Here is a 26,220-nt window from a genome sequence, read left to right as displayed (position 1 = left end):
TTACAATTTATTTTTATACTTTTATTCACATTCTTGGCATATGAATTGTAAAATTAATTTTTAAGTTATTTTATTTAAATCAATTTGGTGTGATTTTTAATAATAAAAATATTCAAATTATATTTTACTATGTTTAAAATATATATTAGACGGCTTTTTCTTAACTTCTCTCTCTTACTCTTGATTCATAGATACAGTCACCTCTGGCCCACAATAGAATTGTTGAGATCTGTACGGTGGTACGAATAGACTGATTGGTCCTCAGTCTGACGTGTTAGGTTTTACAGTTCGTGTAATTTTAACATCGTAAACTTGTTGCATAGGTTTTTATTTATTTATTATTTGTGTTTGAAGAAAATGGTTCTAGCTGATAGAAATTCCGAAAATTTGCGAAACGGCCGAAGGTCCCGAGGTCCAAGTCCTAGTGAACATTCATCTGACTTAAGTACAGATGAAGAATCAGGTAGAATATTTCTATTTTGTTGTTATTTAGTTTGTTTTTATGGTTTGATTTGCTATAGTTCATTCCAATGCAACATTTTAACACTAGTAACCTTTGATTTATATTTGGGTCTTAAAATACAATTTAACACATTTATAGAAACTTTATGTTTTCAAGCTTTAGTTATTTGTCTTATACTTTGCACATATAGATTTTTCTTCTTTGTATCTTCCACTTTCCAACTTATGTGTTGCACTAATAGATGTTTCTTCTTTGTATCTTCCACTTAACAACTAATTCCTTGACATTATTTAGATGTAAGAGAAATATTATTGTACATTGTTAGATTATTATGTTGATCAGATATTTGTCACATTGTGTATTGTATTATTTTGATAAGTATTAAATTTCTCTTTTACTTTTGAACTTTGTTTGGTTTGCAAAAGACCTCTGTTTTCATGAAATCTTTATAACATTACTGAATCAGATATGTGATTTGTTTTGAACATATTTTCAAAATAGTTTTGTTGTGGCTTTTCTAAAGTTAGGTTGATCTTTAATCTTTCCGTCTTAAGCACAGTTCTTCTTTACTTATACAGATTATAGAAATATTATTCTTTTATGAACAAGACATTTTTATATTAATGCTGCAATTCATTTTATTTTAGGTGAAAAAATACGTGTGGGTCGTGAATATCAGGCCATCATCCCACCATTAATTCCTGTCAATGGTTGGTTATAAGAAATCAAACATCAATTAATTACTAAATTTTTTTACCCTTTTTAACCATGTGTTATTGTTTTAGAAAGGAATTTAGAAGAATGTCCTGATCGTGCATTATTAGTCTGGTCTCCAACTAATACTATCTCAGACAGAAATTGTAAGTATTATTGGTTTGACAGCCTCTTTTTATAGCAAACCGTTATTTAATTTTGTAATTTTAAAATTTTAGTGGATGCTTACATAACAATAGCAAAAGAAAAATATGGCTACAATGGTGAACAAGCATTAGGTATGTTGTTTTGGCATAAACATATTCTCCAAAATGCTATAAATGATCTGCCAAATTTCACTCCTTTTCCTGATGAATGGACAGTTGAAGATAAAGTTCTGTTTGAACAAGCATTTCAGTTTCATGGAAAAAGTTTTCATAGAATTCGTCAAATGGTAATTTTAATCCTTCTTATTATATTGAATATATTTTCATGAATTATTTCAACTGATTTTAACAAATTCTTTTTCTACATAATATGTAGCTACCGGACAAGTCAATAGCTACACTTGTAAAACATTATTATTCATGGAAGAAAACTCGATGTAGAACGAGTTTAATGGACAAGCATGCTAGGAAATTAATCCGAAATTGTAATGAAGACTGTAACGCATCAGATGCTGGTTCTGAAGTTGGATCAAATACTGATTCTGATTCTGAAGAAAAGGTATATATTGAAATATATTCTATTTTTTGATTACTTGATGTTTATTTTGTATGATAAGATTCAAGAACATTATTTGGTAATAATGTTAGCATTAAAGAAATCAATATTACTTTCAATTGGCAAAAATTTGGATAATTGTAGGATATACTCAATGTATTACAGGAGTGAAGGGTTATAATGAGGTCTCTTTTTTTTGTCAGTGTTTAAAGAAATTCTTAATTTATAGATTATAGTCTGTTTCTTAGAATCATCTTAATCACTCTTCTCTTATGTATTTTCTCTTGTATCTCTTATTAAATCTGTGTTTCTGTATTGTTAATTCCTGGCTGCAAATATTATTATTTCAGTTGCAAATATTTTTATTTGTCTCATTAGTAAATTTGTATGACATTCCTTTATTTGTAGGCATTCAGTCAAATCTAGGAAGGTTTCCAATTTTATTTTTTTTAGAGAATAGGTGAAGAAAAATTGATATATCAATTTTTTTTATTATATTTTATAGTGCTATTAATAATTTCTCCTCTGCTGGAATTGCTTTCTTTTTGTAGACCTAAATCAAATTTTGTTTAGAAGTGGATCCACTCTGGAGGGAAGACCCTATCTCCTCCAAGTACACCTCAGTCGAATATGGATAGTTCTCAAGATGTGAGTGAGACAAGATAAAAGAATAATCAATTAAATAAAAAAAAATTAAAATAGATTCTTGCACATTGTGCTACCTTATTCGCTCATAGCTTTTCTCTCATCTTAAAACTATACCATTAAACTAATGTCTGGTTCATCTCATGCATGTACTCCGTGCGTTTAACATATCTTCATGTAACAGGCATATCAGCTGCTTTTTCTTATCTATTTAGAACTGTTGTTCAAATATCATATTATAGTAATGGATCGATATGCTTATGATTTTAAACTTTGCTTTTTAACAAATATATTTAACATATTAAAGCTTCTTTTTAACATTATTGTCGAGTTAGATTCTTTATATTTTAATTTTACTTTATTCTTCCATATTATGCTTTATATTTTAATACTTATTACTGGTGTAATAAGTAAAGGGTGGTGTTATTATAAATTACTAAATGGGTAAGAATGTGTCATCTATAATTATTAACTCAAATTAAATATTAATGAATTTTGTTATCTATATAGTTTATATCTGTTTTACATATTAATTTTTAAACAAATAATAATGGCTACACTAGTGGATACTTGTATATTTAATTTTTTAATCCTTTTTTTTTTTTTTTTTTTTTTATAATTTTGAACTATGCATCTTTTTTATTTATTTTTTTATTGAAACCAGTTTGTGATTTTACATGATTTAGTTATAGTTTCCTCAAATGTTATATGAATGTTTTTTTCCTTCTACTACTGTTGAATATCCTGAAGGTTTTTTTAGGTCCCTCTTAAAAATGTTATCTTCACTTTTTCAGTTCTATTTTTTTTTTATATAAGTTTAAAATTATTTTCTCAGCTCCATGTGTCTTCTTGCTTTCTGTTTCAGTGCAATAGAATGCAATATGATATATTTGTATCTTAATTATTAATTAGCATTTTTATCATAATTAATTAATTTAACCAATTTTATCTTAATTAATTAATTATCAGTAGTTCCTAAACTGGGTACTGTGGCACTCTCGGGTGCCACCAAACGTACTCCATATCACAAGCAAATACCACTTTATCATATTACAAAATCAAAAAAAAAAAACACCAAAAAATTAAAATTAAAATATCAAATATACAATACCTTACAAAGTATCCTTTGCTCATCTTTTCTTCTTTTCTTACATTTGAAACTATTCCAATGATAATTGTACTTCAACTTTTTTTAGCTTAATAAAGGTTGCAAAAAAAAGTTTTTTTAGTTTGGATAAAAAGAAAAATTGTTTAGCTCAAGAAGATTGCTGTAAATTTTTTTTGCGAAAAAAGTTTAAAAACTATTGTCCTTACGTATAATTATATTCTGATAAATCACCATGCAAAGAATTACTGACTTATCTACCGATGAAACCTATAAGTTATAAGAGGGTGGCCCGACTATTAACATAGTTCTATAACAACAGGCCATAATTCTGGGTTACATTAAATTAAATCATTATTGTAGATTCTGAAAATATCCTATTTTCAAGTAGCCAAAACAAATATTGCTTAACTGAATGTTTTTATGACGTCTATGAAAATCAAACAACTAATTTAAAGATAATATTAATAAATTGAGATATCAGTGGACTAGGAAAGGTCTATTTTACATGGAATACATTTTAAGATGGTAGTTTTTTAATTTCTGACTTAAAGAAAATTCAATTTGATATAGAACTAAGAATGTAGATTGATATCATCATTTTTATTTTAGAGTTATGAATTGCCATTTAATTCAAACTCAGTTCATTCGTTTCTCCAATATTTGAGTTGAATAATTGAAAAGGTCATATTTTCTCCTCAATTTTGATGAAATGTGATTTATTTAATATATTCAAAAAAAAAAAAAAGAAAAAAGGAGACAGTACTTCTCTAACTCTTATTACTTTCACCATAAGGGTTCCACCCTTTTCCTACTAGAATGAAAAGGATTCCGCCACCAAAAATAGGTGGCTAAATATAGGTCACTGCTCTAACTATATTTAGGGGTGTTGTGATGTGCTAGACCATAAGAATGGCAGGGGTGGAAGAAAAAAGTTGGGATCCCCAAAAAGAGCTTATCTAACGCCAATTCACTTTTTATATAAATTTTCATCCCTCTAATTAAACTTGAAGGAGCTGTAGACGTGCTTAAAACCTTAAAAACCCCTTTAAACCTTTAAAAAAAGTTGGAGGGAAACATGGAGACTCCTCAAAACACTGACTCAATTCATATTCAAATTTTGAACCCTTGTAACTGAAGGAGCCTCACGAGTTACTCAAAATTTAAAACTATAACAATAGTTTGGATACACTGAAATTCTCTTTAACTTCTGTTGTATTGTTCAATCTAAAAAACGACCACCATATATTTCAGCTCCTTTGATTCAAAAGGGTCACTGGAAGTAGAAAGTGTGGGTAGCAAAAATAGTGCATGTACATATATCACATATCTCAGAAACCTTCAAATTATGTTTAGAGGTTATGAAACTTATTAAAAACATGTAATCTATTCTACGATATCCTTCAGTACATTGAAATTGCTATTAGTTTTGTGGAAAAATATAACTAAAAGATCTAATGCTCTGCATCTCTGCTAAACTGTTATTTAATAAAATTAAATGTTAGTTTCAAATTAAACTAAATTTTAAATGTAGCTGTGGACTAGTTTCCTAGATATGATTAGAAGAAGTTTTAGCGTGATCTATTTATTGATAAAATATGGAATAGTTCCAGAAAATGTAATATGTATGTACAATGTTCCAACTATTAATTCTGAACTGTCAGCATTAACAGCTTATAATATGAAAAGGATCTTGAAGAAATCTTTAGTATCTCAAAAACTGCACTAAATTGTTGGTACAGTTGCAAACAAAAATTCTGCTCTGAATACAAGATTGCTATCCTTAAAAACATATAGGACCTATTTATATTTTAGAATCTAGTCATTAGCTGCATCTGTACATTATTTTCGGTTACGCAACTGGTATACAGAACAAAAATTGTGAAAAAAAAATGGACTTAAACCACTAAACTTACACCAACTCAATTAATTTTCAATTTCTTACTCAATTTGGATGCTTGTTAAACCTTGAAAACTGTAAAAGAAATGGCAGGGATGGTAGAAGTTAAGCCCCTGAATTCACATTTAAATTGAAAAACGAACTCAATTTACAGCCAAGTCTATAGAGGTGCGAAAGACCTCAAAAATCTGATACTGATCATTTTGCATTAGAAACGAAAAAAAAGTCTTTCTGCATTTTGGGAGTATGATGGCTATAAACTCTGACTTAAAGAAAACTTTTTATGTTGACTCATATATTCTTTTAATAGAAAGAATTTTTAACCCTTTTTACATGTTAATTCTCTAGTATTTGCTATAAATTAGAAATATTTTACTAGTTTTAAATCTTTTGTATATATTACTTTGATTTACAATTATTGAAAGCTAATATTATGGTTGAAAAGTTGCATATATCAAACTTTAGGTACCTTTCTTTCCCAGTACGGTATAACATCAGTGAGTAACAACAAGAGATGGGCTAGTTACTTATTTGTTTTTTACTTTAAACTTTTACAACTTTTCAACCACAATATCAGCTTTCAGTAATTGTAAAACAGTGTAATATATACAAAAGATTTAAAACTAGTAAAATATTTCTAATTTATAGCAAATACTAGAGAATTAACGTGTAAAAAGGGTTAAAAAATCTTTCTATTAAAAGAATATATGAGTCAACATAAAAAGCTTTATTTATGTCAGAGTTTATAGCCATCATAGTCCCAAAATGCTGAAAGACTTTTTTTTCGTTTCTACTAATGGAAAATGATCAGTATCAGATTTTTGAGGTCTTTCGCACCTCTATAGACTTGGCTGTAAATTGAGTTTGTTTTTCAATTTTTATGTGAATTCAGGGGCTTAACTTCTCCCGTCCTTGCCATTTTTTTTTGTACAGTTTTCAAGGTTTAACACACATCCAAATTGAGTAAGAAATTGAAAATTAGAAAATTGATTGAGTTGGTGTAAGTTTAATGGTTTAGTCCATTTTTTTTCACAATTTTTGTTGTGTATACCAGTTGTGTAATCGAAAATAATGTACAGATGCAGGTAATGACTAGATTCTAAAATATAAATTTCTTATTTCCTCCACTAGTTTTTTTTGTTACTTTATTATTATTTTTATCCATTACTGTTTTAGAGTTTTAATGCCCAAAACAAAAACAACAGCAGAAAAAATTATATTAAGCTCAACTGGTCTGTTGCATGACGTCATTCTCCATTTAGCAATCCTATTAACAGACTCAACCATGTTAAATGTTTTATCGTTTTAACATGCCAAAAGAAGGAAATATTACTCCATTTAGTCCAGCTATTTCCAATTAACACTTTTGAAACTTAAGACCATAAACACACCTAATATTTGGTGCTTTATATGAGCTCCTTAGATCTTTGTCTTTCTGTCAAGGATCTCCTTCGAAAAAAAAAAATCATCGATTTTTTTGAAAGATTTCTCTCATTTTTCTTCCTGGAGAATCAATATCTAGAACTCCCTTCTGTACATAAAAAGTGATTATAGGATGATCCAGTTAACTCTTATTTTATGAGCTGTGGATGTATCTCGATTTTTGAAAGATTTCCATCCTAAACCAATTGCTACTTGTACCAAACTACTTACAACTTGCTTGTGGTGATAATAGTGCTAGCAGTATCCACCCCCTTTACCTGTTATCTTTTTCCTCCTTAGTTGTTAGCATATATTTATGTTTTTATTGGTTCATTATGTCTTGCCTTTCACTACATCATTAGTGAACGCTAGTCAATCTTATTTTTTTAGCAATCTGAAAAAGCTGCTGAATTTCAAAGATTTTAACTATCCACTTCTCACCGAATCCCAAACCTGAACCAGAACTAATGAATGAAAATTGCAAACATTCGGACAACACCTTTCTAAAACCTTTATTCCACATCCTGATATCCTTAACCTCATTTGCCTAATTAATTAATGTATTGAAGTAGAACTAAATATTCCATCTCAAATAATCCTAACACCTAAAGCTTTTAATCCTTCAGAAATATCTAGCATTATTTAGAGATTACCTCCCCGCAAAGCTCCTTGATACGACATAATAATATTCCACATCCTAAAACTTCTTCCTCTAAAAGCCATCCTATTCCTCACCTACATATTTAAGGCTGTTCTCCGTTCCACATATTTTTCTGACCCACGTAAATTATTTGTAGTCAAAATGATACCCAAACCTCCAAAGCTGCCATAATGCCCACCCTCTTACCTTCCTATCTCTCTATTACCTATCATTGGCAAAATCCTTGAAAAATTTGTTTTGAAAGCCTATACCTCATCCTAGATTCATATAATCTCTGGTCAGCAGGTTGGATTCCGAACATCCCATGCCACTATCCAGCAATGTCATCTTGTGGTGGACATTGTCTCATCTTTAGAGAGATGAGACAATGTCTGCGTGGGAGGCATCCACTTTTTCGATATAGAGCAGGCTTTTGATTGAGTCTGGTACCTGGGACTGCTTTACAAGCTCCAAAAATTCCTACCTCCTACATACTTTGTCATCATCCATTCCTTTCTCACTGATATATTATTCAAAGTAAACCTCAATGGCGCCTATTCATACCTCTCCTCTCAGTCTGCTGGTGTTCCTCAAGGTACTGCCTTCACACATGTATGCTCACAGTCAATAAAAACCCTTTAATTGCATCCCAAACTCTGTAATCCCATGTCACAACCCTCGAAGAATGGTGACAAAATTGGAGGATAAAAAGAAATACCCTCAAATTACCTTTACTCTTCGTTGTAAACCTACCAACTGCCCTTCAGTATACTTTAATAATGTTGCTCTTACCTCTGTAGAACAGATCTGCTACCTTGGTTTTAAAGTACCAATGTAAAATAAAAGTGTGTCTGCAGCTATGCATTTTCAATTACATACTGCTTCCTGATTTTCATTCTCATTATCGATAGTATTAACATTTATCATATACAGTAATGATGCTTTGTATACTTATCCATTTCCTGCTCCACTTCTTTCACTGTTTTTAACTTTTTTAAGTTCTTTGTTATATGTTGAGCATAGGATATCAATTTTAGAGTTTACCAACCCCTTTGTAGCCTTGTAATTATATTTCTGTAATAGGAGAATATAGGCTTCAATAATGTTAGTTAGCATTGTGATAGCACTCGACAAAAAAAATCTTGATCCTTCGACTTAGCAACTATTGTATACTTTCACCAAGATTTTGAAGAGAACTGACATGAGCTAACAGACTGAGGCATTACATACTCGTTTACCTAGGCATTCTAAGAACTGAAATTCTCCTAAAATAGGAATTCTCCTTTTACTGTTTTTTTGTTTTGTTTTTTTTCAATAATATTCCTAATAAATATCTCAGGTTTTTAGAGAAACTTGAATCTCTAAAATCTTTTTGTAAAATGATATGGGAAAAAGAAAAGAAAAAAAAAAGGCTGATCAATAAATGCGATCCAAGGGATGGGGAAGCTTGATTGTTATGACTGTTAGGTTAGCTCATTTCTTCAAACATGTTTTAAGGTAATAATAATTATTACTTATTTTGATATAATTGCATAAATCGTATAAAATGTTAAAAATAAATTAAATTTAACAAAAAAATATATAAAATCAGCTATTAGCTGATGATTTTTGTGTTGGCTCTAGACAAATGAGTGCATAATTTTTTACATAAGTAATAAATTTACTATTATATTATAGACTAAACACTAAATCACTGTCTATTCTTTATTCATGGTTGGTCTACCTCTTGCTCTTGTGTGCTCTGTTGATGACCATCCTTTTCTTGGTCCAGCTATTTTCTTTCTGCCTGATGAAATGGCCAGTCCATTTGGACTTGCTCATGGAGACCATCACCTCTATGTCTATCAGCTTGGCTTTGCTTCTGTGCCATTCTTTAGTTTTTCAGTCCTTTATAGTTAGCCCCAATTTATATTATTCCTTACAGGTTCTGTTGCTCGAAGCTTTTGCAGTAACTAGTCCATTAGATTCATAGGTTTAGCCATTTTTCTTATGGAAAGTGTATAAAACTGAAGTACAGTCTTAAAGGTAGCTTTATGGTTTGAGTGTTGTTAATGAAGCTCATTCTTTCTTCTGTTTCTTATATCTGTGTCCTTTTAACATCAGATCTGTCCAGGTAGCTCTGTCACTTGGAGGGATTGACTTGAGGGCCTGCTCGTAAAGTGACCCAACTATCTCCACATATCTTTGATTATTTTACTCCGACCCATATGTATGATGCTGATATATTTGTATCCTATAATTATCCTATATAGTTTTATAGTAAATGGCAAACTGTTGTTACCTTAAATTGAAATTTTCAAAAATTTTATGTATGTTCACTTCATATTATTATTATTTTTAATTCTCTTATTATGAACTATTAATCAGCATTGTTTTTAGTTGAAACAAAATAAGATGATAATTAAAAAAAAAAAAAAATGTTTTTGTTTTTCTTTTACAGAAAGATGGAGCGGAATCTAAAACAACGTGTAATAACTGCGGTGTTGTTTGTACTATTGCTCAGACTACTTCAAAAGGGCCTTTGTGTAATTCTTGTTACACCCATTGGAGGTATCTTTGATTAAATTTTCACTGTATAATTTAAATTGTATGTAATGAAGTGTTTATAGTTGAAAATAGATTAATATGAGGAGAAGCTGGTCGGTGGGTGTATGGTCAGCAAAAAATACATAAACAAACAAAAACTTATTTATTTGGGCTGATGTTTCAACCTGAATTTTAGGCCTTCATCAGGGCTGAAAAAAACAAATAAGAGATAAACATAACTCAGAGAAACATAAAATAAAAGGAAAATAAGAAATAAACAAACTTAGAAATAGACATAACAGTGAATTAGGTAGCTAGTTGTAGACTGATAACAATGGAAGTAGATAGTAGTTGATTGATAACAATAGAAGATGAATTTTAATGTTATAGAGGTAAGAATCATACAAAATAAATGATTAAAAAACAAAAAGTGTTCAAGAAATAAACACAATGAATGCAGAAGAAAATGTAAATGGTGAGAAGTGGAGTTGACATAATAAATTATGTAAGTAGTGCCTCAACTCATCAAATCAAAAATCAACACATTGAAAGTTTCTCTGAGTTATGGTTGTTATCTCTTTCTGGTTGTTTTATCCCTGATGAAGACCTGAAATTCAGGTTGAAACATCGGCACAAATAAATAAGTTTTTGTTTATTTGTGTATTTTTTGCTGAGCATACCCCTGACCACCTTCCCCTTCTAAATTGTATATATTTATGTGTTTGTCAGTTGTAATACATAATTAAAGAGAATTTCCAATTTCTGTAGATTTTTTTTTTAATAAAGCTATTTTGTTCTTATACTGATAGGACATCTTACTGTCCATTAACATTGACATTTAATTTCAGTTACAATAAGTTAGACATATTTTATTATTTAATAAATTCGGAAGTATTAAAGATATCTTCATATTTTATTTTTCAGGCGAACTGGGTGTATACGACCTACAGTTGGACCAGCAAAACCAAGAGATCGTCATGCAAATAGCGTGCTTGCCCGTAGCAAACGTAAACCCCCTAGAGGGATGTATATTAACCATGATGATCTAGTAACCTTATCCTCCGCGGAGCAGCCCCAACAGGGGGGTGATGCCATCCTAAAGAGCATGGATAGGGACATAGTCTCCCTAAAAAGACAAGTACGTTTATAGGGTCTCTAGTTCTTAAGATTAAAATAGAATTTAATCACGATTTTTTATTCACGGATTAGATTATTCAATTTTAGGTCCATAGTTGATACTTTATTAAGTATCGATTTTATAGATGTATTTAAAGCATCTAAATTAATTTTTTTTTTTTGTATCAAATTTTAATAAGATATTTGTTATCTTTTATTTGAACTTTAAAATAAATATAAATTTATATATTATTCAAAAATCATTCTATTTACATACTTAGATCATTGCTTTATCAATTATGTTATCTTTGACTTAAAAAATATATATTAAATAATTTTATATTATCGATACAATAAAAAAATATTCCTTTATAGAAACAATTTAAATGTATTTAGGAAGAATTTTCTCTGCTTACACCTCGATAACTGACTCTTTTGTTCGTAATTCATTTGTTAGTTAGTCTTACAGAATTTTCAATCTTCATGAATGAAAGCAGTACACGGAAATATTTAATGAAAATAATTTATTTGGGTATACTTTTATTACGTAATTGAATTTTAAGTATAGATATTTTGTGTTTTTTTATTTCACTAAAAATTTATTTTTTTTATATTTTGTCTAAGTTTAGATCAATGTTTAACACATTTATGTGTTATTTTAGGTCTGAAAATACAGTATTTACTGCTATAGTATTTACGTAATTCTTTTAATAATTTACTTTTTTTTTCTTTTTTTTTTGAATTTTTATATTAATGTGGTGTATCATTTTTAATGCCGTTCTTTAAACTTATATGTTTTATTTTTATTAATTCATTAGTTGACTGTCCTGTGCGACTTCTATCGCCAGCCATATAACTGATATATTTAAAATTTATTCAATTAAATGCTGAGAATGATTTCTTAGTCTTCAGTGACGAGGTAAATGAATAATGTATTAGTCATGGATAATGCACATTCATAGATACAATGTGAGGTTAGCTTTAGAGAGATACTTAGTTGTGCCTAGTTGTAACAAGTGTTAAAAAAAAAGTGCTATAGCACATAATTTAATTGTTCCTAATATAAGACTTGCATGGCATTTGTATTGTCATCAATGCCTAGTAAAGAGTATTGATTAAACATAATGACTATAATAAAAAGCAATATTTTCTGAAAAAGGATTGCCTTTTTATTGATTACTTTGATTTTCACCATTATTTAGAAAGTAGAAAAAGTATATTATTGATGTAATCAACATAAATTCTGTCATTTTTCATGTTATAAAAATTGTTTGTACCATTCCTTGATTTATAAATAACATTACAAAGTTATAAAATATGGTTGTTATCGTTAGTTATACAAAATGTTAGTTATTTGATTGATGATTGCATTTATTTTAATTTATAAGAATAAACACACTTTTATAAGATCTTGTTTTCTCTGACAAAATAAATTTATGGAAAGCATTTTTAGTTACAATATTGTTTTGAAAACTCAGTTTTTTGAAAATTATTCAATTCCCAAAACAAAATGATGGATCAGTCTTGTACCTGTTGAAATAGCACTGTCAATGGAAAATAATTTATATTTTCAAGTTAAGACATGGGCTTGGTTCAATTTTGGTTCCAATGTGATTGAATCTACTACTTACTATTCCTACCGAATTAATTATTTATCAGATCTATGTTTACTCATCGAACCTAGGATTATTGGTTCTGAAAACAAAAAAATCTCTAAATGGTGATTAAAAATGTCTTCCATATATTTATTTATTCTATAACTGTAAGGTTTTATATGAAAAAAATGTTTAAGGTCATTGTACCTTGTGGTAAGTATATCAAAGCTGGTGGAGCATGTTCTGATCTATTAACCCTCTGCTCCTGGGTCCCTGTCCTATGATTTAGAAAAGAACTGTGTCTGGTGAACTCCAAATTCTGATTTTCAATAGGAATTTATAATTATAAGATGAATTACAATGAATACGTAGTTTTTAAAACTTTTTATTTGGTAAAAAAGTGAAAAATTCCTCCAACGTAATTTGAATATCAATTTGCATTTGCTTAAGTCATTTTGGATCTTTAGCAGAAAAAAAATTGATATTTAAAATTTATTAAATGACAAGAGTTATTCAGTTTCGATGTTTATGGCTTGATTTATGATGTAAATAAAATGAAACAATTGCTATGATCGGATAAGACTGTATCCTAGAGCAAAGGGTTAATAAGTTATTATAAAAACCGATATTTTTCATGACATGATTGATTCAATCTGATTTTTCCTAAAAAAGAGTTATTGTTTTGTTTGGCTTCATCATGTTATTTTTATTAAGATATACAGATCTGGTGTTGAGTATATTACATTCCACTGAAGTAACATTATAAGAATCCTTGAGATATAGACTTGATTAAAATATGTTAAGAAAATACTTTGGTTAATTATTGTGAAAAAAAAAAGACGATTGTCTGTTTTTAAACCTCAGTAGCAATAATTTTGTAATTGTGATTTAATTCTTTTATTATTTATTTTAAAGAATGTGGTCAATAATGATTTAGTATTGTTTTTATATAATTTTTGTTGTATTTGAGTATTTCTAGACAGTTTGATTGTGTATAGTCATTACAGTATTTTAATATTTTTTTATTATTGTATTTCTTGTTTCAATATTGAACTAATTGAATCCTCTTAGGGTATATAACACTTTTTATATTATAAATATTTGTAGTTTTACTTAATACTTTATCGACATAAACTCTTAATTTAAAGATAGAGAGGAGTGTTTTCAACTTTGTTTTCTTTAAAACGTTTTACCTGTATTATCAAAAAAACAATTTTTCCCTTTTTAAAATAGTTTAACTGCCTAACAGTATTATATACTATTTATAACAATTGTTGAACTGATAATTTTTATTTTTATTATTTTAATGTATACAATTTTATTAGTGTAAGTTGTAAGTTGTTTGTTGGCTATTTAATCTTACATTCATGTCATAATGAGCTTTTTTCAAATATAAAATTTCTTCAATTTCAATCTTGCATTCTATTGTAGAAGGATTGTTTAATCTTGGTTGTATTTCTAAAGGAATTTATTGAATAAATACATTCTTTCTGATTGCAACTGTTGTTAATGATATTGAATATTTACTTACCTCCTCTCTATCTGTCCTTAACAAATATCAAGTTTCTCATTGGCTCATGACAGTCATTTTTTTCTTGATATTTGTTTGTTCCTTTTGTTTTCATTTGACTGATTTTTCAATAAGGAAAAGATTGTTTGACAATGATATTATTTTAAGAGATAAATTATGCTTTTAGAAAAGAAAAAGAATAAATAAATTTTAATTTTCCTTGTGTTGATTATTATTACGTTATCACTTTTTATTTGTCCTTTATTATAAAGCAATCTCTGGCATCATGCTCATTATGTACATTTTGCATCAAAATATTTTAAATTAGTTTATTTTCTGCTCTGTTGCATGAATTGTTTTTAAAGCAAACAAAATGAATTAATATTTACATTTAGATAATATATTGAATACATACATGTATTTAATTTGTAGTTTAATATTTTTTTTATTAATAATTTAGTCCTATTTGCACTACTTATGACATTAAACAATTGTGTCAACCATGGAGTTTCCAGATTTTGCTGTTGTTTTAAAGCTTATACATAAAAAACTAATCTATTTTCTGTTTCCTTACGGGTATCAGTCTATGATCGATATTAACTTTTTAGAAGTCAATGATAGATGTTTGAGAGTTGTTATATATTGCTACTATAGTGATGAAAAAACTTTTATTTTCTAATTTCTTTAAGAAATGTATTCATTAGCAGTTTTCATTGTTTACATATCTGTTTGTTGTGTTTTTTGAAGCCATAGGACTAATAAAAGATCATTTTGTTATCGAATTAGCAATTTAATTGTTTGAATTCTTGCAATTTATTTTTTACATGCCCATGAAACCAATGTCAAGCCTTTATTTTATGTTTGTTATTCTGATAACTCAAAATGTTTATATTATTATTAATAATATATAGAGCATTTAGTGACAGGTTGCTAAGCAAAAAAATATGGTGTTCTTATCTCTGTCATACTGAAATTACTAACTAGTGGTCTCAAATGTGCACTCACATTTAGTTGTGACCAAGTTTCTAACATAGGTCACGTTTGATGCAGGGCTTCACAATTCATGCTTTCTTCTATAACAAGTCATAGAATATATGCTGCTCTGCTCTCTGTTAACTGCATCTCACTGTGCACCCGGGTTTTTTCCAATACACAAACTCTGATTCCATGCAGAATAAGAATAATAATATTTATAATAAGTTATAATTTAAGGTTTATATAAACCTTTGATTAGATAGGTATATATATTATATATTAACTTTTTTTCCTTTTTATAGAAAAATAAGCTATCCTAAATTTATTTTTATATCATTGAGTTGTTACTTTTACTTTTTGAAGTTAGGCTTTACTAACTTAATTGATTAAATGGGTTTTGTTAATTTTAGGTACAAAATAATAAGCAAGTATTATCTTCCCTAATGTCGACTACTTCAGATGGTCTTGGGGATTGTAGGCCTTCAGATAATAACACTCGCATTAATGCCAGATGGACGAATGAAGAAATGCTTCTTGCTGTCCAAGGTACTATTTATATTTTTAATTTCGTACTCATAATTTTTTAATGTTTTTTTTTGAAAAGATATTTGCTTTATTTAATAAGTTGTTTTATATTAAAACTTTAATTTTTAATGAATGGAATATGGTCCGGGTGCAGTCAAAAAAACTCAAATAGTTAATGGTTATAGTATTTTTATTGAGTCAACGTTTTGCCCCACATTGCAGGGTTTGGTCAGGGCTAAAAAAGATACAAACACTTGACATAGTTACAAAAAAGAAAAAACATAAGTGCAAAATAACAGAGGTATACAATGAAAAGTAAAATATAATAAGAGAAATTAAAGGTTGTAAACAGTAAATGAAAAGGGTAATAGTAACAGATAGATAAGAGATAAAATAAGAGAAGAAATATTGAAGAAAGTGCAAATTAAGAGCTGAAAGAAGAAAATCAAATGAGACAGAATTCATACCTGTTTAGACGGAAGGTCAGAGTGAGCCGTTTGTGTTGGGAGGACATGGGGATGGGGATGGCAGTTTAGCACGCCACAATAACAAAAATAATTTTAAAGTAAACCTTGTAAAAAAAAATTTAAATTTGGTAAACAATAAATGGTAATATACATAATAGAGGGGGAGAAGAGATATTTACAAAATTTTAAAAAACTCATAGATAGAAAAACAAAGGAGAAATAAAGTATAAAATAATGGGATACAATATGTATAAGTGATTAAGAATGACAATATACCAAATGTGTGGGGATACAGAGAAGTGTAAATTATAATATAAAATTAGTAATAAAATAATTAATATAAGTATACTTAAGAAGGTAACATATTAATATAAATTAAAAGATAAGATACATGAATATAAATGAAACAGGAAGGATAGTAAATATAAAAATATTTAAATAAGGGGTGAGAATTTAGAGAAACAAGAATAAAATATATGACAAGAAAGTGGGCTTCTGAAATGCAGAACAAAGTGAAAAGAAGTATTATGAGGGTTTTCTTATGTTGAAAATGTGTCGATATGTAAGGGAGATGCAGTCTTTATCAACTTTATGATTGACGGAATTCTCAGTTAAATTTATGTAAATGGACTCTGAGATGAGACGTTTGGTGTGGTTGGGGACAGTGGCAAGAATGGAAGGATTGTCAAAATTAAAAGTATGATTCAGGTTTAATGCGTGTTCTGATAATTTAGATGCAAGTGGATTACAGGAGTTGATGGAAGTTTTGTGCTGGGAAATGCGGTTCTTAAGTTGGTTTTTAGTTTTGCTGATATAGAAGGAATTGCAGCATGGGGTTGAACAGGGTATCCGGTAAACCACATTGGAACGGTGTAAGGAAGGAATAGGGTCTTTCAATTTGGAAAAAAGATAGGAAATTTTGTTGTGGGACTTCAAGCCAAGATGTAGGGTGGGAATAGTTGATCTTAAGGATTTTTGAATTTTATCAGAAAGAATGGGAATGTACGGAAGGGACCTGTACTTAAAAAGTGGTGAAGTGGGTTAGGAAGAGTTGAGGACAGGAGGGATTGGAGTAACACGGTTAATGTAAGAATCGAGTAGTTTGTTAGTAATTTTCTGAGGGATGTTGTTGTTAAATAGGATCTGTTTAATACATTGTATGTTGGTCTGGTGGTGTTGAGGGTCAGAAAGAGAAAAGGATCGGTCGATAAGGTTCTAAGCAACATTAATAATTTGGTGATATGGGTGTTGAGAAAAATAGTTGAGAAGTCTGCCAAAATAAGTGGGTGTGGTATACCAAACAGTGGATAGGAAGCCATAAGAATTTCTGATAATAAGTAGGTCAAGAAAAGGGAGGGAATGATCAATTTCACCTTTAACAGTAAACCGAAGATGAGGGTGGTAGGAGTTAAAGGCTGATAGGATCTCGGGGATTCTGTCAGGATTGAGGACAAGGAAGAGATCATGCTTTTAATGAAAATTATGTCTTGTGAGAAGAGAGGTATTATAGAGTCAAGAAGGTCATTAAGAACAATATTAGAAATATCTGGAGCAAGGCAGTTCCCCATCGCAAGTCCGCTAATTTGGTGGTGAACTTTATCGTGAAAAGTCAGGTAACCAGTATTACAGCAAAGTTCTAGAGCAGAAAGAAATGATGGGGCGAAGGGGGTTACCATGTTTATGGATTTTTGGGAGTCCGTATAAGTGGAGGGCTAAAGAATTATTATAAAGAAATGAGATTAAGGTAGGTTGGACGGTTAATCTGATTGGTTTCAAGAAAGTTCCTTAGGAGTGGGGTTGAATTGGAGCATAAGTGAGTGAGTTGGGTCTCCAACCATAATATATATCAACCATAATATATAACAACCATATCCGCCGCAGTGCTCATCTGTTAAAATTTAAAGTTAAATCTTCCACCACTATTCCCCCAATGTCGTCATTATTATTAGTATTATTTTATCTCTTATCTATCTGTTACTATTACCCTTTTCATTTACTGTTTACAACCTTTAATTTTTCTTATTATATTTTACTTTTCATTGTATATCCCTGTTATTTTCCACTAATGTTTTTCTTTTTTGTAACAATGTCAAGTGTTGTATCTTTTTTAGCCCTGACGAAGCCCTACAACGTGGGGCGAAACGTTGGCTCAATAAAAATAGTATAATCATTTACTATTTGAGTTTTTTTGACCGCACCCGGATCATATTCCAATCATCTATACATACGGTCAATCAATTATCTTCCTTTAATTTTTAATATTACTTTAAATGCAAACAGAAAAAAAAAATTACTTTTCAAAAAATTAAAGAATTAAGATTACATTAGAGTCTCGGATTAACCAAGTTAATCTGGACCTGCTACTATGTTGGAGAAGCTAATTCTCGATACAGTTGCACAGTTTAAGAACTGGTGTACAATAATGTTCTGATTAAAGTTAGCGCAGTTCCAAAGTCACATACACATTTGTGATTTGCAATTTTCAGTTAATCGATTTTTCCTTAATTTTGGCTCAAGTATTACAAAACCTGGGCTTACTGAACTGAAGCTCAATTAATCAAAACTCTACAGTATTAATTTTAGTATGAAACTTAAATTTTTAATATTTCAAAATTAAATGGAAAACCAATTATTTTACTGTTCAAAAAATGCAAGAATTTAAAGTGTAATATTAATAAATGAATAATTAATATTGACTTGATGTCAATGCCACTATGCTTTATTAAAAAACAAAAAAAAATTGGTAAATAAGTCGTTTTAAAGAACTATTAAAATGTATTGGATAAGCCCTGAAAAAGTATGCCTATCCTTTTTATGCATTATATTAACTTATTAAATTATAATATAAAAAATTAAGTTAACTAAAATATCTATCACTCTTGTCTATACAGTTATGTGGCTTTCTTAGTTTATTATCAAATAAATACTTTTTTTTCTTCATTATTTATGAGCTCTAAATAATGCCCAAGCATTATATATAGTACAAAATTGTTCTGTTATCACTTTTTTATTATTAAAATATTATTATTTTTAGGTATTCGAATGCATGGGAAAGATTTTTCTACAATCGCTGAGATCATCGGTACCAAAACCGAAGCTCATGTTCGTTCCTTTTATGCCAATCAGAGGAAAAGGTACAACTTGGACAAGGTTGTTTCAGAATACGAAGCTGAACACGGCCCTGTAATAGACACCGAAGTTAAAGTAACTATAAACGTTTTTATTTAACCTTCTTTTTTTAAAATTTACATGTTTTATTTGTCATAATATTATGTGTTCTTTGCTAAGTATGCTGCTATTTGTTGAGAAGATTTAATTTGAAACTTTGTTTTTGTATTGTCATTATCAATATGAAAATCATGATTATACACTGTAAACAATCTATTCTGCCACATTTTCAAAAGGTAACATCACCGTCAAAGTAGCTTCTGTATCAGCTGTCAAGTAGCCAATTGTACTCCTAATAACGAATAGTTCAAACTAAGTTGATATCATGAATACGCATCATACACTGTTAATAAGATTCATTAAATGCAGATAAAAATAAATATAGGCTAAATTGCTAACTATCGCTAACATAAAATGTTATGGACTTAGTATCTACCAGGGGTTCAAGTTGTGATCACTTGCCATGTTAAATGACCCACTGGCATGTTTATATCTATATTATAGATATTATATATCTAAGGTCCAATGTTGATGGACTTTCGTAGTCCTGTTTCGAGTTGAGGTTGTGGTGGGAAAGAGTTAATGCATCACCTAAGCAACCTGAATTCAGAAGCTGTGCCGGTTTAAATCGAGCCATGAGGGACGCATGCAATTGGACATGATCTTTTCTCTCTAGCTAGAATAGGTTCGTAACCTGTAGGATAAAACCCACACATATGCCAAAAATGGCCAGGATGAAAAGAAAAGCTGATTACAAATCTTGTGTGATAATTGTATATGCCACTGTATATAATATTTATAACAAATTGAGTATATGGTTTCAATTAATAACAATTTATATGAAATTTCATTTTATAGTTTATCTGTTCATTCCATCTCCATGGGATTACATATTTCTTCAAAATACATATTTCTTATAGAAAAATAATTTTTTTAAAAATTGTATAGTGTTGGCAAATAAGTCCTTTCGGTTTTTTTAGGTGAAAGAAAACTAAGTATATTTTGTACATATTATTTATTTTAATTTACAATGTAATGTCCATTATTTTTGATTACCTTTTTTTGGGTCAAAGAAAACTAAGTATATTTTGTACATAATATTTATTTTAATTTACAATGTAATGTCCATTATTTTCGATTACCTTACCCCATCTCTCCAACAGCTGAATAATCCCGTTTTCGTAGAATGTCAGTGGTTTATTAGAAAACAAGTGATCAAGATGCTCCCTGTCACCCTGTTCATTTTCAAACCATTTTCCACTTAAGGATTTTTGTTGAGACCGGAATAAATGGTATTCACTAGGAGCAAGATCCGGCGAATAGGGAGAGTGGGGCAAAAGATCCCATCCAAGGGATAACAATTTATTGCAGATGACTAACGAAATGTGGAGCTAGCGTTGTCATGATGCAAGACGACATCCTTTCGATTTGCCAGTTCTGGGCGTTTTCTTCGAATCGATTCATCCAATTTTGTTAATTGTAAGCAGTATAGAGTGGAATCGATCAAAAATTGTGTGGCAACAGCTTGTTGGGATTTGTCTAGTCTAAGGCGGTTCTCCAGCCTGATCCACTTTACAGAAGACCCACGACAAGGCGTATTCAATAGTAAGTTAGGAATGACCGTGCCAGAGGATGAGCCCTGGACATTGACGCAGGTAGAGGAGGTCTGGGTAAGAGAGTCTGAGGTAGAGTAACAGTTCTAGTTGCCGAGATGAAGCGGACGGACTAGAACTGTCAAGATAGGAGCCAGCTTACAAGTTGCTGAGATGAAGCGGACGGACCAGTAAGCTGATAAAGCTAGGTGCAGCTCTAGTTGTCGAGATGAAGTGGACGGACTAGAGCTGGGAAATTACACTGGTTGCCGAGATGAAGCAGGCGGACTAGGGTAACCATTAAGGATTAGGATACAATCTTAGATGAAGCAAGCGGACAGACTAAGATTGCTAGAGATAAGGAGAGGAAATAGGCCATTATCTTGAGTGTGCATACAGATAAACAACTCTTGTGAGAATAGATTGGCAATGAACTTCTCTATCACAAGTAGAGTGTATGTACGCGACCAGTACAATGACTAGGCCTAGGAAGGAGATGAATCAAAGATCAAATTGGGGATTTAGAGCCCCTTTATTTATAGGCCTATTCCATGCGGCTGTGACCGAGAAGTGGTCGGTACATATCTGCTTGAGATAGGTTCGTGCATTGTTTTGATATCATTTATTATTCATTCTATTGATATTGTTAAGTGTTATATACAGAAATTATTAATATATAAAAATTACAATATGTCTTTTACACAATGAAGTAATAAGTAAATTTGAGAGCTTCGATGAGGCTCGAGGTGCAGTGCTCTGGTGAGTTGTGACGAAATTGCTTGCTCCCTCTCGCTACAAGCTCATAAAAAATCACATCCTTGAGATCCCACTATACAGAAAGCATTATCTTCTTTGGGTGTAATCCCGCTTTAGATATGGTTCGTTGCTGGGTCTCCAAGATTTTTTTCGCACCACATTATCGTAGGCAATCCACTTTTCATCCCCTGTCACAAGTCTTTTAAGAAATGGATTGTTTTCTTGACGTTTTCACTGTGAATATCAAATGGAAATGCGTGTTGCCAAGTTGGCTTCAGTCAGAGAGTGGGGGACCCAAACATCAAGCCTAGAAATGTAGCCGAGCTTCCGCAAATGATTTTCTATGCTTGTATGTGATATGTCTAGGACCTCTGCAATGTCTGGCACTGATTGGGATGGATTTTGATCGACCATCACCTTAACATCAATGGTTTCAATTTCTTGTGGGCGACCAGGTCATGGTGAGTCATTTATGTCGAAATTCCCTGCTCGAAACTTGGCAAACCAATTTTGGCCCATGCGCTCTGTTAAGGCATTATCCCCATAGACCCTGCATATTTTTTTATGTGCCTCTGCAGCTCACTTTTCTTTTTTTGAAGTAATAAAGCAAAATAAGCCTATAATGCATGATATTTCCGTCCATCTTCTCAGGTGGATCACAAACACAGTACTGGCATAATTTTAACAAGTGTCAACAGACATAACTGTTTACATATTATAAATGGGATAAACAATCCTCTGTTGAGATTAATTGCATCAGAAAAATGTGACGTATGATAGACCAACATGAATACAAAAATCGAAAGGACTTATTTGCCAACCCTATATGTATTTTATACTTTTGATTACTGCTGGATAATTCAACTGTTTTTAGCTAAATCTATTACTATATTTTATTGTTATTTTAATTTGAAAGAAAAAATTATTTTTAGGAGTTTAAGTATAATATTAAGTCCTTGTTTATTAATGAATTTTTAATTTCATTATATATACTTTTGTAATAAATTATCTCTTTTCAAAACTAAAAAAAAAATTTCTTTGTTGTTTATGACTGGCATATTTGAAATGGGGTCAGACACCTTTTATTTTTTTAAAACATTGCCTGCCCCAAATGCAGTTGTCTGAACAAGATTTCTTGTAATAATCTTTGAGTAAAGACTAAAAAGGAAAGATGATAACACTGATTAACTCCACAGACCTTTTTTTGGTAATGTAAAATGTTATGAGACGCTGTATGTAATAATAATAAAAATTTAGAAATAAGTAAAAATATATGAGTGAAATATTGACCTGGGTTATGATCGTTCCTATTGGTCTACACTTTAAAATTCACATTGGCTGATACATGTTATTTACTTAATTTATTGCCAATTTTATTTGTTATAATTTAGTTTAATTTTAACAAGTGATTTTATTTCCAGATGGAGGTGGATGGAGAAAATACTAGTACTTTAGTAACGAGTGCCCCATCATCGCCAGCTACACCGAAGCATTCTAATAGCAATAAGGTTTTATCAAAGTGATCACAACACGATTATATTATATTTTATCATTTCTTTTGTTTTTTTTAGTTTAATAATACGTATAATTATCAGCATGCAAACATTTTACTGTAGGTAATTTTTTTATCACAATAATATAAATTCTTTTTTTTTTTTTTTTGGCATAATAATTTTGCTTGTTTAAAGAAACTTCATGATTTCAATGCGTTATTGAAAACAAAAGCCATTTGTGATAAGACCTTTCACAAGAAAGTTATTTCCCAGAAACGTTTAACAGCTGTGTTAACTATCCATGTTTGGCCTTTAGTGAATGAAATGTTCTGACATTATTTAATTCTTTCTTCCACTAGTGAATACTGCCTTTGCATTTGTTGATATTGTAGAATTATCTGAAGTATTGAAAGTTTTTTGATATAGTTTATTTTTATTTAGTGAATATTGAGTCATGTTTTTAAAAATCGTTACTCTTAATTTTATTATAAATATTTATATAAAGAATCCTTCCATTTTTAATGTCTTATTGATATTGTTTACATTAATTTCATCAATTAGTTTTGAAATTAGTGAATGTTTTAGAGGTATTTTAAGAAAAGGAAGCCAGCTATAGACATTTACATATTTTTTGTTACATGCCATAATATTTGCAACACCAAAAGTGTTTTTCAACTAGAAACAAAATCTAGAATAAATTAGTTCATTTCATGTTTTACGATTCACAGTTAAATAATTTCCTATGGACTATATTCTTAATTAAAATGAAATTTGGTTCAGCCTCGTTGTTTATTTTCTTTGGAATCAACAATAAAATGGAATACCGTAATGGTGATATGGTGGGTAATTGATCTCTATTTCTGTGCTATAGTTGGTTCTTATTACTGATTAATATTATTATTAAAAATGTTAACAGAAAAATTATTGTTTCATCAATGGGAGTTTGAATTGAATGTAAATTTATTTCATAGTTTAAATATAAACATCTTCTTCTACACTCAGCAAGTAATTATCCTGTTCCTTTCTTTTTAAATTTCTGTTACAAAATGAGAAGGGGACAAAAAATGTCTTTGTTAACAGTTCTTAATTTCTGTTTTCATTGAGGGAGTGTTCTACTGGAGTAATAAAAAATGTCTATGGACTATTGATTTTTTTATAATATTAATATTTGATTCATATCTCTATTTCTTATTTGATCCCACCAGTGATAATTATGATGATCTCAATCTTTCGATCGTTTGTGTACAGTACGTCTAATTTACATCAATTATTCCACTCATTTTATCTTTTAGCGTCACAATAATTTCTCATAGGTCTCTTTTAATCAATTAATAGTTATTCTTAGTTGTAGGCATTATCTCATTTGTTTTAGCTCTCAATTTCTTCATTCTTCATTTTAATAACAATATTTTTTACAGTATTTATTAATTTTAAACCAAAGCTTAAGGTATTTTCAATGATGCATAAGATGTACATAGCAAATGCATTATGTAAATTTTGAAGTGAAACATTAAAAGGAAAACAAATGGTGTTGCATTCCTAATGGCATATGTAGTGTGCATTAAAAATATTAGAATTTAATTTTGTTACCATGTTATTTATATATATTTTTTACTACTGTCTGCTTCAATTTATTCCTCTTATTTTTTTAAATCATTGCTTATTTGTTTAATGAAATATTGTATTATAACTTGATTTTGAATAGCCATTTATCACAGGTATTAAATAAAACATTTATTGAGTTGTTTTATTGATTTAAATTAGGTATTTCAATGCCACAATATGAGTAAATGAATATTTGAATAATTTTTATAGTTCATTTATTTCTCATTCCATTATTGCATTTTGAATCCTGAAAAGTGGTTGATGTGAGTAGGTCATTTTGTCGAAGACTGTCTCCATTTATAATATGAATGATTTTTATGTTTGTTTATTTTTCAATTATGTTATTACTAAGATAGTATTATGTATATAACATTTATGTTATTATTATTCTTTCCTCCTCCTCTTGGGTGAAAATGTTCCAATAAATGAATTAAAGAATTAATGTATAGAAAATATAAATTCATCTCTTTCTGCTTGACTGAACCTAGGTTAACTAAGTCCCCGATTCTTAAAAAAAAAAGAAGATTTTTGGCAGGAGGGAACACAGTTGTATTTTTAATATATTAATTAAGGTTTTTATAGTAACAAAGAAATTTTATGAGTAAACATGATAACGAGGGTTCATGTATTTGTACTTGTGTTAATTTTAAACTATCTTCATTCGCAGAGTGTTTTAATTTTTTTTAAATATTTTATATTTGCTTAAAAACTTGTACCGTAACGACTACTGTTGTGGTCATGAGAACTGATGATATTGTAAGAGAAATTTTTTTTGTTCATTACTGGAAAGGAACCAGTAAAGTCATTGTAAATACTAATAGTGAAAAATTTTTTTTTTAATTTGTATTTTTATCTTTTTCTTAATCTCTTATTTATTATTGAAGTAGTACAATTGGTACACATGGAAAAAAAATGCATGTTTTGACTCATGTGTTAAATATGTAATTACTAAATTCATTTTATTTCCGCAACATGATGTTTTATCATAAACAAAGAGTTGTGTTATTTTATTAATAAAACTTTTTATGAAAAATTAATTTTCTGTTTACTTTTAATTATTATGTTTTCTTAATATAATAGCAAAAAATTATTCTTGTCTTGATCTAAACATAATTATAAAAAAATAAAAATATATATATATTAAATGTATATTTACTGTTTTATATTTATGAAATGTTAATATTTTTACCTGTAAGAAAAGATATATTTAAAGCATTTGTATACAATTGTCATATAAGAGTTACATCATGGTTTTATTTTGAATGAGGGAGTAAGGGGGGGAGATCGAGCTTATAATTTGA

General features: G+C 29.5%; 1 protein-coding gene across 2 annotated transcripts; it reads left to right on the top strand.

Moving 5' to 3' along the window:
* Positions 1–159: 159 nt before the first annotated feature.
* Positions 160–25,956, top strand: LOC106686729 (REST corepressor 1). 2 transcript variants are annotated; one of them, XM_014430188.3, is made up of 11 exons: positions 160–463; positions 1,111–1,173; positions 1,249–1,323; positions 1,396–1,610; positions 1,700–1,882; positions 2,453–2,527; positions 10,032–10,141; positions 11,042–11,255; positions 15,724–15,859; positions 19,340–19,509; positions 23,243–25,956. In XM_014430188.3, the coding sequence occupies exons 1-11, from the start codon at positions 358–360 to the stop codon at positions 23,342–23,344; spliced, it is 1,449 nt and encodes a 482-aa protein (XP_014285674.1). In that variant the 5' UTR covers positions 160–357; the 3' UTR covers positions 23,345–25,956. The 2 variants fall into 2 exon arrangements, with proteins under 2 accessions (XP_014285674.1, XP_014285675.1); XM_014430189.2 differs by lacking the exon at positions 2,453–2,527 and having other exon boundaries at positions 163–463.
* The last annotated feature ends 264 nt before the right edge of the window (positions 25,957–26,220 follow it).

This window comes from Halyomorpha halys, unplaced genomic scaffold, assembly GCF_000696795.3.
Source record: "Halyomorpha halys isolate HHAL.00 unplaced genomic scaffold, Hhal_1.1 Scaffold865.1, whole genome shotgun sequence".
Taxonomy (NCBI): Eukaryota; Metazoa; Arthropoda; class Insecta; order Hemiptera; family Pentatomidae; genus Halyomorpha; species Halyomorpha halys.
This window is presented reverse-complemented; position numbering and strand designations above follow the sequence as displayed.

Excerpts from the sequence above, each read along its gene's own strand:
- LOC106686729 (XM_014430188.3), top strand. The coding sequence starts at position 358 with ATGGTTCTAGCTGATAGAAATTCCGAAAATTTGCGAAACGGCCGAAGG. Across the intron at positions 1,611-1,699 it reads TTCATAGAATTCGTCAAATG|CTACCGGACAAGTCAATAGC; the intron begins GTAATTTTAATC and ends CATAATATGTAG. Across the intron at positions 15,860-19,339 it reads AATGCTTCTTGCTGTCCAAG|GTATTCGAATGCATGGGAAA; the intron begins GTACTATTTATA and ends TATTATTTTTAG.